Raw genomic sequence first — 12,459 nt, forward strand, 5'->3', positions numbered from 1 at the left:
ATGTCAGGCTCATTGGATTACTTGAACAATGTTGCTGAGTAGGCAGTTGTACCCTGCATTACTTTGTATAACTCAAGTGCTTTGTTCTGCAGCAACCAAGCGAGAGGACTCCCGGACGAAGGTGATTACGATGACGATGGTCAGGAGCAGTCCCCTTCCGAGAGAACCGCTTTGCTGTCTCTCGCGTCTTTGGGGAACAGTCGAGAGACCCTTGGTCTGGCGGAACGACCTAGACGTTCTAGCAGGAGAGATCGAGAACGCCGTCGGAGCAGTACGCAGCGCGAGCTTGTTAAGCTGCTGATCAGTGAAGAGATTGAAATAAAACAAGCACGAAATGCTCTAGGTGCCACACGAAACCATTTAAACATAGAGTCGTTGCGTGCCCAAGAGGCCGAACGCCGCGCTATTGAAATTGCGCAGCGCTTTCGGGACGCAAACGAGGCCAGGATTGCTACTCAGCAGGAGAATCAACGTCTGAGAGAGGAGTTGGGGATCTACAAGTTCCAGTACGAGAACGCGCTCCGAGAGTTGTCCAAGCAGGACGGCTTCGTGAAGGACCTCGAAGCGCAGCGAGATGATGCAGAAGCGGTCGCAGCGAGAGCTCGTACAACGGCCAGACGGTTGAAGGAAGAGCAGCTGATTAGCAGGGCTCGCGACGAAGGGCGACGGCAAGGTTACCGAGAAGGCGTGAAGCGGGGTTACGAGGATGCGCGAAGAACAAGATATCGTTCCGGCAGAGATGAAGATGCTGATGAGCCTCAGGCTGGCGATGAGGCCGATGGCGATGCAGGACGCACTCCCCCTTTGGATGACTTTTCTCCCAACATGTTGAATCTACCTACACCACCACAAGGTGCAATTCCTTTAGCACAACCGTCTATTGCATCAGTACTGGAAGAGGCTGCCTCGATGCCAGGCCCTTCTCGGGAGCCTCATCCAGGAGGGGCGCAAGGATCGCGCTTTCGGGAGGATATCACCAGCCCGGGAGCCTCTACTCTTGCGTCTTTGCCAATGCCAGGTCCTTCTTCATGGCCTAAACCGCCCCCACCCGATATGTCCAGATTCACTCGTCCAGTACCAATGCGTTCGACCTCACCGGTGTCCAGCCATCCAACTTATGCAATACCTCCTGATGGTTGGATACCCGAGGCCGGTGCGGACAGTCAAATTATTCTCCCTCCGCCCCACGAGCTCGCTGCTCAGCCTCCGATCACTCCGCGCACACCATTATCGCCTCTGCCAGACATCCTTCCAGATAATATTCCATCGACTGGACCTCCTCGTCCTGATTCTCAGCCTATTGCGCGTGACTACGGGTACAATCATAGATATACTTCGCCGAGGTCTTTGGCAGATTCTCTGCCTTCGACTGCCACCACGAACATATCTCAGTTTGACCTGGTTGGTCCACCACGGTCTGCTACCCGAAGCCCTGGACGCATTGTGCTTGATGCCATTCCTGAAGTGGCTACAGAGTTTAGCCCAGAAACTGACAGTCGTTCCAGGAGTGGTATTATCCCTGAATCATTAATCTTCCCTGCACCATCTCCCACACCACATGGTAGTTATGCAGGCAGTGATGCGGCGCGCCGCTCGACGTCAAGAGGAGAGAGACGCGAGTATGACTCTAGCGCAGTGACACCGCGACAAGACATCAGTGACTCGGTCAGACAGTCGAATGCTAGTGTGCAAGATTGGTTGGGGAGGTCAACTCCGGGAGAGGTCTGTCTCCTCGATGTCAAATTTTATGGTCCGCTCACTTATTGTGAACGTGTCAGGCTGCACAACGATCAGTGTCCCCGTTTGATAGGCCGTTCTCGTCCGGGAGTGGCGACGTCTCACGACATCGAAGATCTCGTTCCATGAATCCACCTTCAGATGCTGGATCATTTAGAAACTCTGAAAGAGGAGCAGGGCATCACCGCAGAGTCACTTCAACCGACTCTGTTGCCATTTCTGTTCAACCTCCTGTAAGTAGTTTTCTTGATTATTGCTTTCCTGTATCGTCCTAATTTGCCATCTTACAAAGTCAGGACCTGAATCGAATGCTTCTCCATCTGTGTCAATGGAGGCAGGACGTCTCACACCCAACTCAATTCCTCGGGCTTTGCGTCCGTCTCATTCATATGCACCCGCTGTACCAGACTCTTCCCACTTAGGGAATTATCCCTCGAGAGGTCCACTATCGTCCGTACCGCAATATCCATCTGGCTTCGTGCCCATGGGAGCTCCTGCTTCCCCTGGGATGACCGTGGGTGGGCCCGCGGCGGCGTCTCCAAGAGCGGCTGGACGCATGTATTCGGGGCTTGCCCCTGATCCCCACTTGCGGTCTGCCAGCAGAAACAGTAATAGCGCGATGAATGATGTGCGACCGGAAACGCCTCTACGCCCGCCGTCTGCTATGGAGAGCTCACATTCTGGCTCAAGTAGGCCTCGCACAACCAGTCAGCCCCGCTATATTCGTCCGCCGAGCCAGCCTCGCCACATCCCACCACCAGCGCCACCATTTTACCTCCAACCTCCCAGCGAGCCGCAGTACGTCCCACCGCCGGATAGGCCATACACACCCAGCCAGCCTCATTACTTGCGCGCCCCAAGCCCATCAACCGAACGGTACACAGACCCATCTGCAGCAAATCGGCAGCCGTTGGGGAGTGGGACTCCCGGCACACCAAGCGCCCCGCTCCCTATCATGAGCCCTCACTCGTCAACATCTCGCCTCCCAGGACACAAGCACAGCCTGAGCATGAACGCTGGTGCGACACCTGCAGCGAGCTACACGCGCCCGCTGTCGGGTGCGCCCCTGCCACAGCTCAGGCGGGTGCCCTCTACGGGCTCGGTCTCAAGCAACGCGTCCAAGCTGTCTGGCTACGGGCGCTATAACCCGAACGGCTACGTGGACGCGGCGTTTCTGGCGAGTTCGGAAGATTTGCTGAGCGCACCGTCGCCAGGGACGAGGGCGAATACGCAACAGAATGCCACCTTCGCCAGCATGGACCCGATGGGGCGCAATTCGCCAGCGCTATCCTATCGCAGTATGGGGAGTAGGAGATGATGGTGAACAATAGATCTTGGATTGCTGCATTTGAGTCTTAGATGCATATAGTACGCATATTTGTTTGCTTTCGAGAGCCATTTGTTTGAGCTGGGCATTCTGTATTAATTATAAATGTGTGTACATGCAATATCGTATACCTCAAAATAACCCAGTAGTTCCAGTGGTCCAGAAAGCAATATGGGAAGTGTTTCAGTTCTGATATTCATTCTGCCTCAGAGACATGGTATAAGTCATCATGCAACGAAGCAGATGTCACACAGCTCGCACAGGACGATGAAATAATAGTATGAAACGCAACTTATTGGATGCGGAGAGGGGATAAAACATACTGATACTTACGCATGGATAATAATTGCACGGACACATCTTGGAGGCCCCTTGATTCTGGACGATAAATAAAACGGCCACTGTCACTGGTAATCCTTCGATGCCATGTGCCATTGTGCCTTGCATACTTGTCTCTTCTTCCCCGAACCGCATTCCTCGTCTTTCCGAAACTTCCTGGTCGTGCCTAACATTCCTCTTTCCACTTCGGATAATCAACGCCAACGCCAGACCCTTGATTCTCCGAGCTGCGTAGGCCGTGCTTGGGAATGAGGAATAGCGGAGAACCCTTGATGGGGGCAACATGCACCTCCTACCCGTGCTCGTCCGTCTGTTTGCAGGAGGTATCGACGTGCACCTTCCTTACAATGCCCTCCTTTTCCAGGTATACCATCACGAATTTTTTGAGATACCTGTGCGACTGTACGTCGAAAGGGTGACTCTGGGCAACCGGCGGTCGTATCTCATAGATCGCAGAGGATTCAAGTCTCGAAGAGGTGAAGGGTTAGATCACGGGGATATGGTAGGACCTTTCTTGGGTACATTTCCTGAGATGCTTGGAGAATCTCGCGGATGGAAAGGGCGGGAGCGTGCGATCTGAGGGCGAGGACAGTTCTGACGATCTCGCACGCCTCGAAGGTGACCTCAGCGGCATAGTCTCCTGAATGAAGCGGGAACCTTGAGTATTGAAATATTGACCTGACGCGTCTTGAAGCCACGATGGCGATAGTTGCGAACTGCAGTGGTCGTGCGACTTGCTTGAGATCGGATGAATCTGGATTGTGGTCACGTGGAACCGGTTAGATCTGATGTGATCTCAATGACTAGGCTGAGACTCCGAGTCCGAGTCCGCGAAATGGCTTTGCGTATATTTACAGAGATACTACTACTTATTTGCGTGCATGCAGTATTGCAGGCCAACGCCTGGAACAGATTGAATGTGCCTTTGTTGTTAGCAGAGTCCGGATGGCGTGCAGTTGCAGCGAGTGTGCAAGTGCGCGGACTGTGAAACGGCCCGACGCTGGATTGCGGCTGATTCTCCGGCTTTCTGTCGATTGCTTGCACATGACATTGCTCTCATCCGAATCGCACACCACACCGCTTTTGCTTAGGATATAGTAACCAGGGGCCTGGACACCGACGCGACTTTGCCAGGCCTCCCTCTCTCGTCTGTCTCCGCTACTGCCGGGACGCCATGCAGCCCTTCCTCCTCATCGGTCTGTCGCTTCTCGCCCTCTGGCTAGTCAAGCAGTATGTCGCGTGGCGGAGAATTATCAGTTCCGTGTAGTACGTCCTGCAATTATACGTATCCTCTGATGCCTCTGACCATGTCCCCTCTAGCAACTATCCTGGGCTTCGAGTCATCTTTGGGCCCGAGTCTTTCGTCTTTCCGTTCCGCATCCCTTACCTCGCAATGGGCGGGATGAGTCTTTGGACGCACAAGCACAAGGACTTTGACACCTATAACGCCGATATCATCTCTTCTGTGCGTCTTTCCCCCTTGTCCCGGAGTTCCCCAATCGACTCAGGAGCCTAGGTCAATTTCTGGCCAACGCCTAAATGCACGCACTTTCTGGCCGATGCCGAGGCTATCAAGGTACGCGAGTGACACTCATGCCGTATGAAAAGTAAATTCAACACCCTCTCGTAGGAAATTACTAGTGCCAGACATCGCTTTCCCAAGCCATTGCAACAGTACAAAGTCCTCACATTCTATGGTAGTAACATTGTCGTAACCGAAGCCGACGAATGGAAGCGCCACAGGAAAATTAGCGCGCCATCCTTCTCTGAGGTTGGATTCTTGGCCAGTTTCGCAGTTCTATGGTTTAATTTGTATGCAATTTTACCTTCAGCGAAACAACAGGCTGGTTTGGGATGAGAGCGTCCGTGTCGTCGAAGAACTTTGCCATGACGTCTGGAGTGGAAAGGACGTGATTGAGCTTGACAACATTGTGGACCTTACAGTACCGGTGGGGCATCTAATTTCATCTCACAGTGACGACTTTTCTGAAGTTCTGCATGCAAAGATGGCTCTTTTCATCATCGGCGTAGCTGGGTTTGGACGTCGCATGTCCTGGAAGGAAGAGGGAACTATCCCTTCTGGACGCTCGATGACATTCAAGGTTCGTTGCGTACGGCTGTTATCATGTTTGGGTAATAGAGATTGTGGACAGGACGCGCTACACATTGTGTCAGGAAATCTAGCTCTCAAGGTTGTATTCCCCACATGGTTGCTCAAGATAGCTCCCTTCAAGATCGCGCGCAAGTTCAATGCCGCTTATATTGATTTGGAGGTGCGTCGTGTCCTTACCTTCACTCGGCTGTGCGATGTATATTTATACTTACATTCGATCTAGCAATACATGATCCAGATGGTCCAGGAGCGCAAGATTGCTGAGAAGAAGGAAGAGCGATATGATCTTTTCAGCAGCTTGCTCGATGCGAACGACGTCGAGTCTGACGGAACTGCAAAACTCAGCAACAGTGAGGTTATAGGTATGCGGTCATATTAAATACCTCAAACTGTTTCTGATACGCGCGCAGGCAATATTTTCGTTTTCCTCATTGCTGGTGAGCTAGTATTTTGGTCTTTCCTATTCTATTACTGAGTCGTATTTGATCGCTGTCTCATTGCGGACACGCAGGACATGAGGTCAATCATTTTAGATGATGGTTTATCGTTCAGCTATACTGACGCTCGTCGCAGACAACAGCGCATACCCTTGCATATACATTTATCTTGCTTGCTTTGTATCAAGATGAACAAGAAACATTGTATCAACATATCAAGAATGTTATACCCGATGGTCACGTTGCAGTATGTTCAGAATTCGTGCATCAAGTCCACGGAGGCTGATAATTATTCGCCGTAAAGTCATACGAAGACATGGGAAAATTAAGCTACTGTCTGGCGTAAGCCTTCATTGCACTTGCGTTATCTCATCTACTCATAGTATTCAGCGTGTTCTACGAGACACTGCGATTGTTCCCCCCGGTGTGTTGCTCGCTCCACAATCTGCTTGTTGTCCATTGGCTCACTAACATCATGTAGGTGAACGGTATCCCTAAATCCTCTGGGGAAGACACAACCTTGCGCACTCGCAACATGGCTGGCGAGTCGATCTCGGTGCCGTGCCCTGCAGGCACATATCTCACCATCCACACACCTGCGTTGCACTACAACCGTGCGTACCACTGATTCGTTTGTATGTGGCCCACCTGATATGACCCGCATGCTGATCAGCCCGGTACTGGGAAGACCCGTACGCATTCAAGCCCGCACGCTTCATGGGCGACTGGCCCCGGGACGCATTCCTGCCATTCAGCGGTGGCCTGCGATCGTGTCTTGGACGGAGGTGAGCCAGTCGGCTGCGATAACAAGCGACTTTGCTTATTATATTCGCTAGATTCTCTGAAACCGAGGCTGTAGCAATCCTTGCGTACATGATCGCGCGTTTCCGGGTCGACGTTAAGGACGAGCCGCAATTTGCCAAGGAGACGTTCGAGCAGCGCAAGGAGCGGCTGCTGAAGTCGATGTCCGCAATTACGCTCTAGTGAGTGGACCTCGTGTTCTATTTGTTGAAAGGGTGGTTGACCATATTGTTCTTCTATAGTCCCGTCAGAGCGCCTCTCGTATTCAAGAGGCGATAGACATTTTTCGTGTGCTTATGGATCGGTTCCAGGTGGCGATTATTTTTTTTGGTCTTTGGGCTATGTATCCTGCGCCTTGTGTGTGTGATGCTTCCTTCTGTTACAATTATTGTGATGCCTCATGGAGCCACGAACTGTGAATATCCATACTTCTAGCCTTTGATAGACGCTCTGGCAGCTTCGGATATATAATCTCAGATATTGGCGTCGGTGGGGTAGGATCTGTGATAGCACATCCCATGTCAATTTTTTGCAGGACTGGCAGCCTATTGGTATTCGTGCGTTGATGATCCACATACAGTACGACGCCGGAGCATTTCCGGGATTAGTGGCTTGGGCGCCAAATTAATGGAACGTAAAATTCTTTGCCGGCGCTGATTCACGCTGGCGCTCGTTAGGTATGTAGTGACGCCGTTCTTCCAACTACGGGGACTAATGTCGATGGCCTGCTAGGCGTATCGCCGTTCAACCTGGCTGTGCGGTTACTTCACTCAATCACTATGGCAGATATTGTCGCGAAGCCGATTAGGAGTTCCCGAAATGAGGCTCACAGTCGTTGTAGAGCTGCTGTCTCATTTGCTCGAAGAATTCTAGACTCAAAAATATTTGATTCTGGTTTTTCAAGATTCTGCAAGGTCTCGTCCACGTGTGAAGAAAGTGTGGGATTGCAGATAGATCCGTCGGGCGACGTCTCCCGCTCTGCGTTTCTCAGGAAGAGATGCAAACTCTCGCAGCTTCTCAGCGGGTCTTCTTCGGGCTTGCTGACTGTGAAGCGAGCAGATAAGTGCCTAGCAGCACATGGTGGCGCGAATGAATGAATCCAGAGTGAGTCACACCTATCTGCGTCTTCCATCTTGTATGTGTATCTGGCTCAATGGGGCGCCATCTCGTAAGCATTAGCCCATGGCTTTCGTTCACTCTCTTCGGGAACCTGGTGACCTTGTGTCCAGGCTGTTTGCATGTGGCCTTCAGGGTGTACAAACTTAGCGTTTTCCTTTCTGCCGATATAAGATGATTCACAGCAAGTAGCGTCCCCCGGCCATATACCCCCATTGTTTGTCGGTTCTCTCCGCTATCCTCTAGAATGATGACACCCCTATGGATTGTCGGTGCTCTTGTTCTCCTCTTCGCGTCCCTTACCAGCGCGCGGCTTCCTGATGGAAGATTGCACGCAAACATGCCGCCCATGCTTACGATCCCTCAGGCGACATCGCCGGAGGGTCCTGTAACGAGTCGGAACGGTACCACGATCCCCCCATATAATACCACATATTACTTCAATCAACTGATTGACCACAATAATCCGAGTCTCGGAACATTTGTGCAGCGGTACTGGCATACTTGGGAGTTCTACGAGCCCGGTATGTCCGCGGCATTCCCATTTTCGAAGTGTGGTCTGACACGGACATGCGTCCCCAGGTGGTCCTGTTATTCTATTCACGCCTGGGGAAGTCAACGCAGATGGTCAGTTGCCCCACTGACGCGAGCCGTTCTCGTCTTGCTGAGAAACGGAACTTTCACATAGGCTACGATGGATATCTCACGAACGGCACGATCAACGGACGGATTGCACAGCAGCAGAACGGCGCTACGATTGTATTGGAACACCGTTTCTACGGCTACTCGAATCCTTACAACAATCTCTCCGTTGCCAGTCTCCAGGTGCATACTATCCAGCAGGCGATCGATGACTTGGTATACTTTGCATATAATGTGGACTTACCTATGCCGGGAGGCAATCATGTTACGCCCGCAGAAGCGCCCTGGATCCTAATCGGTGGTAGCTATTCCGGCGCCTTGACAAGTTTCACTGTGGTCAAGTCTGTCACGGTCTGTTTGCGTCGTGCTGTCCCAGACTGACGTGAGTGTCTGCGATTGACAGCCAACCGGATGTGTTCCGCGCTGCGTATGCGTCTTCAGCTGTGGTTGAGAGTATTGTGTATGTGCGCTTTTTGCCCCGTATATATTGTTTTCTTATACGAGACGTGATGCAGCGATTACTGGGGATATTTCGAGCCCATACGCGAGTACATGCCGCAGAATTGCTCAAATGACGTCCAGGCCGTTATCGCATACATTGATGAGACATTCATAAGCGGGACTACAGAAGAAATAGATGCGATTAAGACGCTCTTCAATATGAATTTGACGCATCTAGACGACTTCGCCGGTGCTCGTGAGTCATATCTTCGGTACCGGGACAACACTAACTGATGGAGTTCCTTCCTAGTAAGGAACAATCTATGGGATTGGCAGTCTCTGCAGCCAGATAGTGGACCCGACATGCAGTTCTTCCAGTTTTGCGATGCGCTTGAAGTCAAAGACGGTGTCAGCGCGCCTATCGAAGGATGGGGACTCGATTACGCCCTCAACGCATGGGGAACGTACTGGGCCGACACATATTATTACCTTAGTGAGTCATTACTCATCTGACTAGACACCATCATTGATAATCCTCATGAACCGTATAGTTTGTGGGGACTATTCTGCCGAGTATGTACAACTCTCGGCGACGACTACCAGGTAACCAACTGACGGTCGTTGGATAGAGAGTGCCTGGGATCCTACGATCCCACTCAGTCATACTACACAGACATCTCAATCAATAATGCTGCGCGTTCGTGGGAGTGGATCGTGTATGTTTGCCAATTCCTTCTTTGCTATGCAGCTATACCAGAGACTGATACCTCTCGACAGATGCAATTATATGGGCTTTCTACAAGATGGTGCTCCCTTGGATCAGCCTACCATCGTCACCAGATTGATTCAGCCCATTTACGATGAGGCGAGTGAGGAGTCGCGGCAGTCTTGATTAAAGGCGCCTAGTATCTAATGCCAACCCACCACCAGCGTCAATGCACGTACTTCTTCCCCGAGCAGTTCAGTATGCCTACTGCCCCGAACGTAAATGAGACCAACGCCGCCTATGACGGCTGGTACGTCAATGTTGACCGCTTGTTTTTCGCGAACGGCCTGCGTAAGTGTCCCATCGCATCTGAGATATGGAGCGCCACTGATGTATTCGATTGTACTGAACTCTCCTCGCTCCATAACAGGGGATCCATGGCGCGAAGCTACGGTGTCCGCCGACGGACTGGGCCGCTCCAGCACACCATGGCAGCCTATCGTCGAAGGCGACGGGTTCCACTGCTCAGACCTATTGACGGGTAACGCGGAAGTGGACTCAACCATTGCAACGGTGCAAGCAGACGGACTGGCAGCAATGGCAGCCTGGTTAGAAGGATAGGAACCGTTCACAAGTCGTAGAATGAATACTACAGCAACCATAGCTGCTCGGTAGACAGGACGAGAAATGTACACTATAGTAGTAGTAGTGATACACCATGTTGTTCGGAGTTGACCGCTGTCGTGGCAGGATAGCCAGTCGTGCAAGGCGCCGTCGAGCCGAGATAAGTAAACGTTTCTTCCGATGCAGTCTGATCGTTCTGATACATTGGAAGGCATTTTTGTGTTACGGCCGTGACCCGTGGATATAAAAGTTGGCTGTAACGTGCGAGCGTGAGATGATGGGATTGATTTGCTCTTTGAGCTGAGTTTGACACTGCAAATGCCCATCATGCATGGCCACAGAATGATACCGCATGATCGAGGCTACCCGAAGTGTAAGGCTAAAGTAGATGCAAAGAGGCCGAACGAAGGACTGGGCAGGGTGGACGAAGCGGTTGCGAGGCCGGAGGCGGACAAGGGCAAGGGCAAAGACAAAGGATGGGCGAGGAAGTGGCTGGCGATGCTGCGGCTCCAGTGCCACCAATCCTGGCATCGGCGCCTATCCCATTGTAGCTATAGCCGGTCGCGTGCGGCTGCGTCACGTGCTCTCCCCTCTGCCCAACCCTCTGCCCTACCGCCTTCACATTTATTTGCGCCATCGTCTCGCTTTCCAACTACCATCGCCCACCTCCCGTCGCCACTCTCATACCACGTTAGTTCCGCCCTCCGTCCTCGTTGTCCGTGACGCCTTGCTCACCAGCTTTCCTTGGTCTTCCCTAGTTCGCCTTAACACATCACCCCTTTCCTCAACCCTACTACAGTAAGCATTTCACGTGTTCGACGCGTTCCAAGAGGTGTCGTTGCTCATAGCCTCCATTTTCCAGATGTCTCAATCGCGTGAGGATTCTGTCTATCTCGCCAAGCTCGCTGAGCAGGCTGAGCGCTACGAAGGTGCGTTGCCACGCGTCGTCACTTTTGTGACATGTTGTGACGCGACGCGACATGAACAGAGATGGTCGAGAACATGAAGCGTGTCGCCTCATCAGACCAGGAGCTCACCGTCGAGGAGCGCAACCTGCTTTCCGTTGCCTACAAGAATGTCATTGGTGCGCGACGTGCATCATGGCGGATCGTCTCCTCCATCGAGCAGAAGGAGGAGTCAAAGGGGAATGAGGTCCAAGTCCAGATGATCAAGGGCTACCGGGAGAAGATCGAGAGCGAACTTGCGAAGATTTGCGAAGACATCCTCGATGTTCTCGACAAGCACCTCATTCCTTCTGCAGCGTCTGGTGAATCTAAAGTCTTTTATCACAAGATGTGAGCTTTCCTGTTTTCTTTTTGGCCTTGAGTGTTTCCTGACACTGCTATCAGGATGGGTGACTACCACCGTTACCTTGCTGAGTTCGCAACCGGTGACAAGCGCAAGGATAGCGCGGACAAGTCGCTGGAGGCGTACAAAGCTGCGTCCGACGTTGCTGTCACTGAGCTTCCACCTACACACCCCATCCGCCTTGGTCTTGCGCTGAACTTCTCCGTATTCTACTACGAGATCCTCAACAGTCCAGACCGGGCGTGTCATTTGGCAAAGCAGGCTTTCGATGATGCTATCGCCGAGCTTGACACGTTGTCAGAGGAGAGCTACAAGGACTCGACCCTCATCATGCAATTGCTCCGTGACAACTTGACACTCTGGACATCAGACATGCAAGAATCTGGTGCGTAGTTTCTCTGTATGTGCATGATAGTGATACTGAGTTTGGTTTCAGACAAACCTGTGGACAAGGATGACGCCGATGCCGCTGATGAATCGTAGATGTGTCATGTCTGGCTTTAGTTGAGGCGCGCTTGCTACAGTAATGGTTATCTTGCTGTGCCTGATGCCTCGTCGCTCTGTTCCCATCGTATTGTATCTTCCTCATAACGTCGTTGTCGCATGTCACTTAATCGCGTCTCCTCTCGTTCCTTTTGTTCTTTCGTGTTTCGAGTTTACTCTGTACTCGTAACGGCATTTAGTTGGGAATGGGTTGTGCCAAGTGCAATGAAAATTCAATTCCTTACCGAGTCATAAACCTGTGCGAGTAATCGACCGGGCGGATCTAATTATACGAGATATCGGATTGTCAGTTCGAATTGGTCAAGATATTTTGTGTTGTACGCTAGATCTGTGGCGGTATGGCGGTGTGTGCTAGTTGCTTTTA

The 12,459-nt window shown here is 51.8% G+C and overlaps 5 protein-coding genes across 5 annotated transcripts; all 5 read left to right on the forward strand.

Annotated features, from left to right (window-relative positions):
* Positions 1–3,055, forward strand: FIBRA_00266 (uncharacterized protein; the record flags this gene model as incomplete). Its single annotated transcript, XM_012322165.1, has 4 exons — positions 1–38; positions 93–1,722; positions 1,779–1,970; positions 2,030–3,055. 4 exons carry the CDS (start codon positions 1–3, stop codon positions 3,053–3,055), a joined length of 2,886 nt encoding a protein of 961 aa, XP_012177555.1.
* A 1,522-nt stretch (positions 3,056–4,577) lies between these two features.
* On the forward strand, positions 4,578–7,033 carry FIBRA_00267 (uncharacterized protein; the record flags this gene model as incomplete). The annotated part of the gene is made up of 16 exons (XM_012322166.1): positions 4,578–4,669; positions 4,724–4,868; positions 4,920–4,979; positions 5,034–5,174; positions 5,236–5,505; positions 5,557–5,676; positions 5,740–5,878; positions 5,927–5,953; positions 6,028–6,035; positions 6,090–6,200; positions 6,258–6,295; positions 6,344–6,377; positions 6,435–6,567; positions 6,627–6,738; positions 6,790–6,936; positions 6,997–7,033. The coding sequence occupies 16 exons, from the start codon at positions 4,578–4,580 to the stop codon at positions 7,031–7,033; spliced, it is 1,614 nt and encodes a 537-aa protein (XP_012177556.1).
* A 1,084-nt stretch (positions 7,034–8,117) lies between these two features.
* On the forward strand, positions 8,118–9,845 carry FIBRA_00268 (uncharacterized protein; the record flags this gene model as incomplete). The annotated part of the gene is made up of 9 exons (XM_012322167.1): positions 8,118–8,394; positions 8,453–8,497; positions 8,559–8,853; positions 8,916–8,972; positions 9,028–9,209; positions 9,264–9,446; positions 9,505–9,526; positions 9,583–9,669; positions 9,731–9,845. 9 exons carry the CDS (start codon positions 8,118–8,120, stop codon positions 9,843–9,845), a joined length of 1,263 nt encoding a protein of 420 aa, XP_012177557.1.
* Positions 9,846–9,919: 74 nt separating this feature from the next.
* On the forward strand, positions 9,920–10,280 carry FIBRA_00269 (uncharacterized protein; the record flags this gene model as incomplete). The annotated part of the gene is made up of 2 exons (XM_012322168.1): positions 9,920–10,010; positions 10,090–10,280. 2 exons carry the CDS (start codon positions 9,920–9,922, stop codon positions 10,278–10,280), a joined length of 282 nt encoding a protein of 93 aa, XP_012177558.1.
* Positions 10,281–11,145: 865 nt separating this feature from the next.
* On the forward strand, positions 11,146–12,074 carry FIBRA_00270 (uncharacterized protein; the record flags this gene model as incomplete). Its single annotated transcript, XM_012322169.1, has 4 exons — positions 11,146–11,212; positions 11,272–11,578; positions 11,633–11,976; positions 12,028–12,074. 4 exons carry the CDS (start codon positions 11,146–11,148, stop codon positions 12,072–12,074), a joined length of 765 nt encoding a protein of 254 aa, XP_012177559.1.
* Between the last annotated feature and the right edge of the window lie 385 nt (positions 12,075–12,459).

The sequence above is a fragment of the Fibroporia radiculosa genome, assembly GCF_000313525.1.
Source record: "Fibroporia radiculosa TFFH 294 genomic supercontigs, scaffold67, whole genome shotgun sequence".
Taxonomy (NCBI): Eukaryota; Fungi; Basidiomycota; class Agaricomycetes; order Polyporales; family Fibroporiaceae; genus Fibroporia; species Fibroporia radiculosa.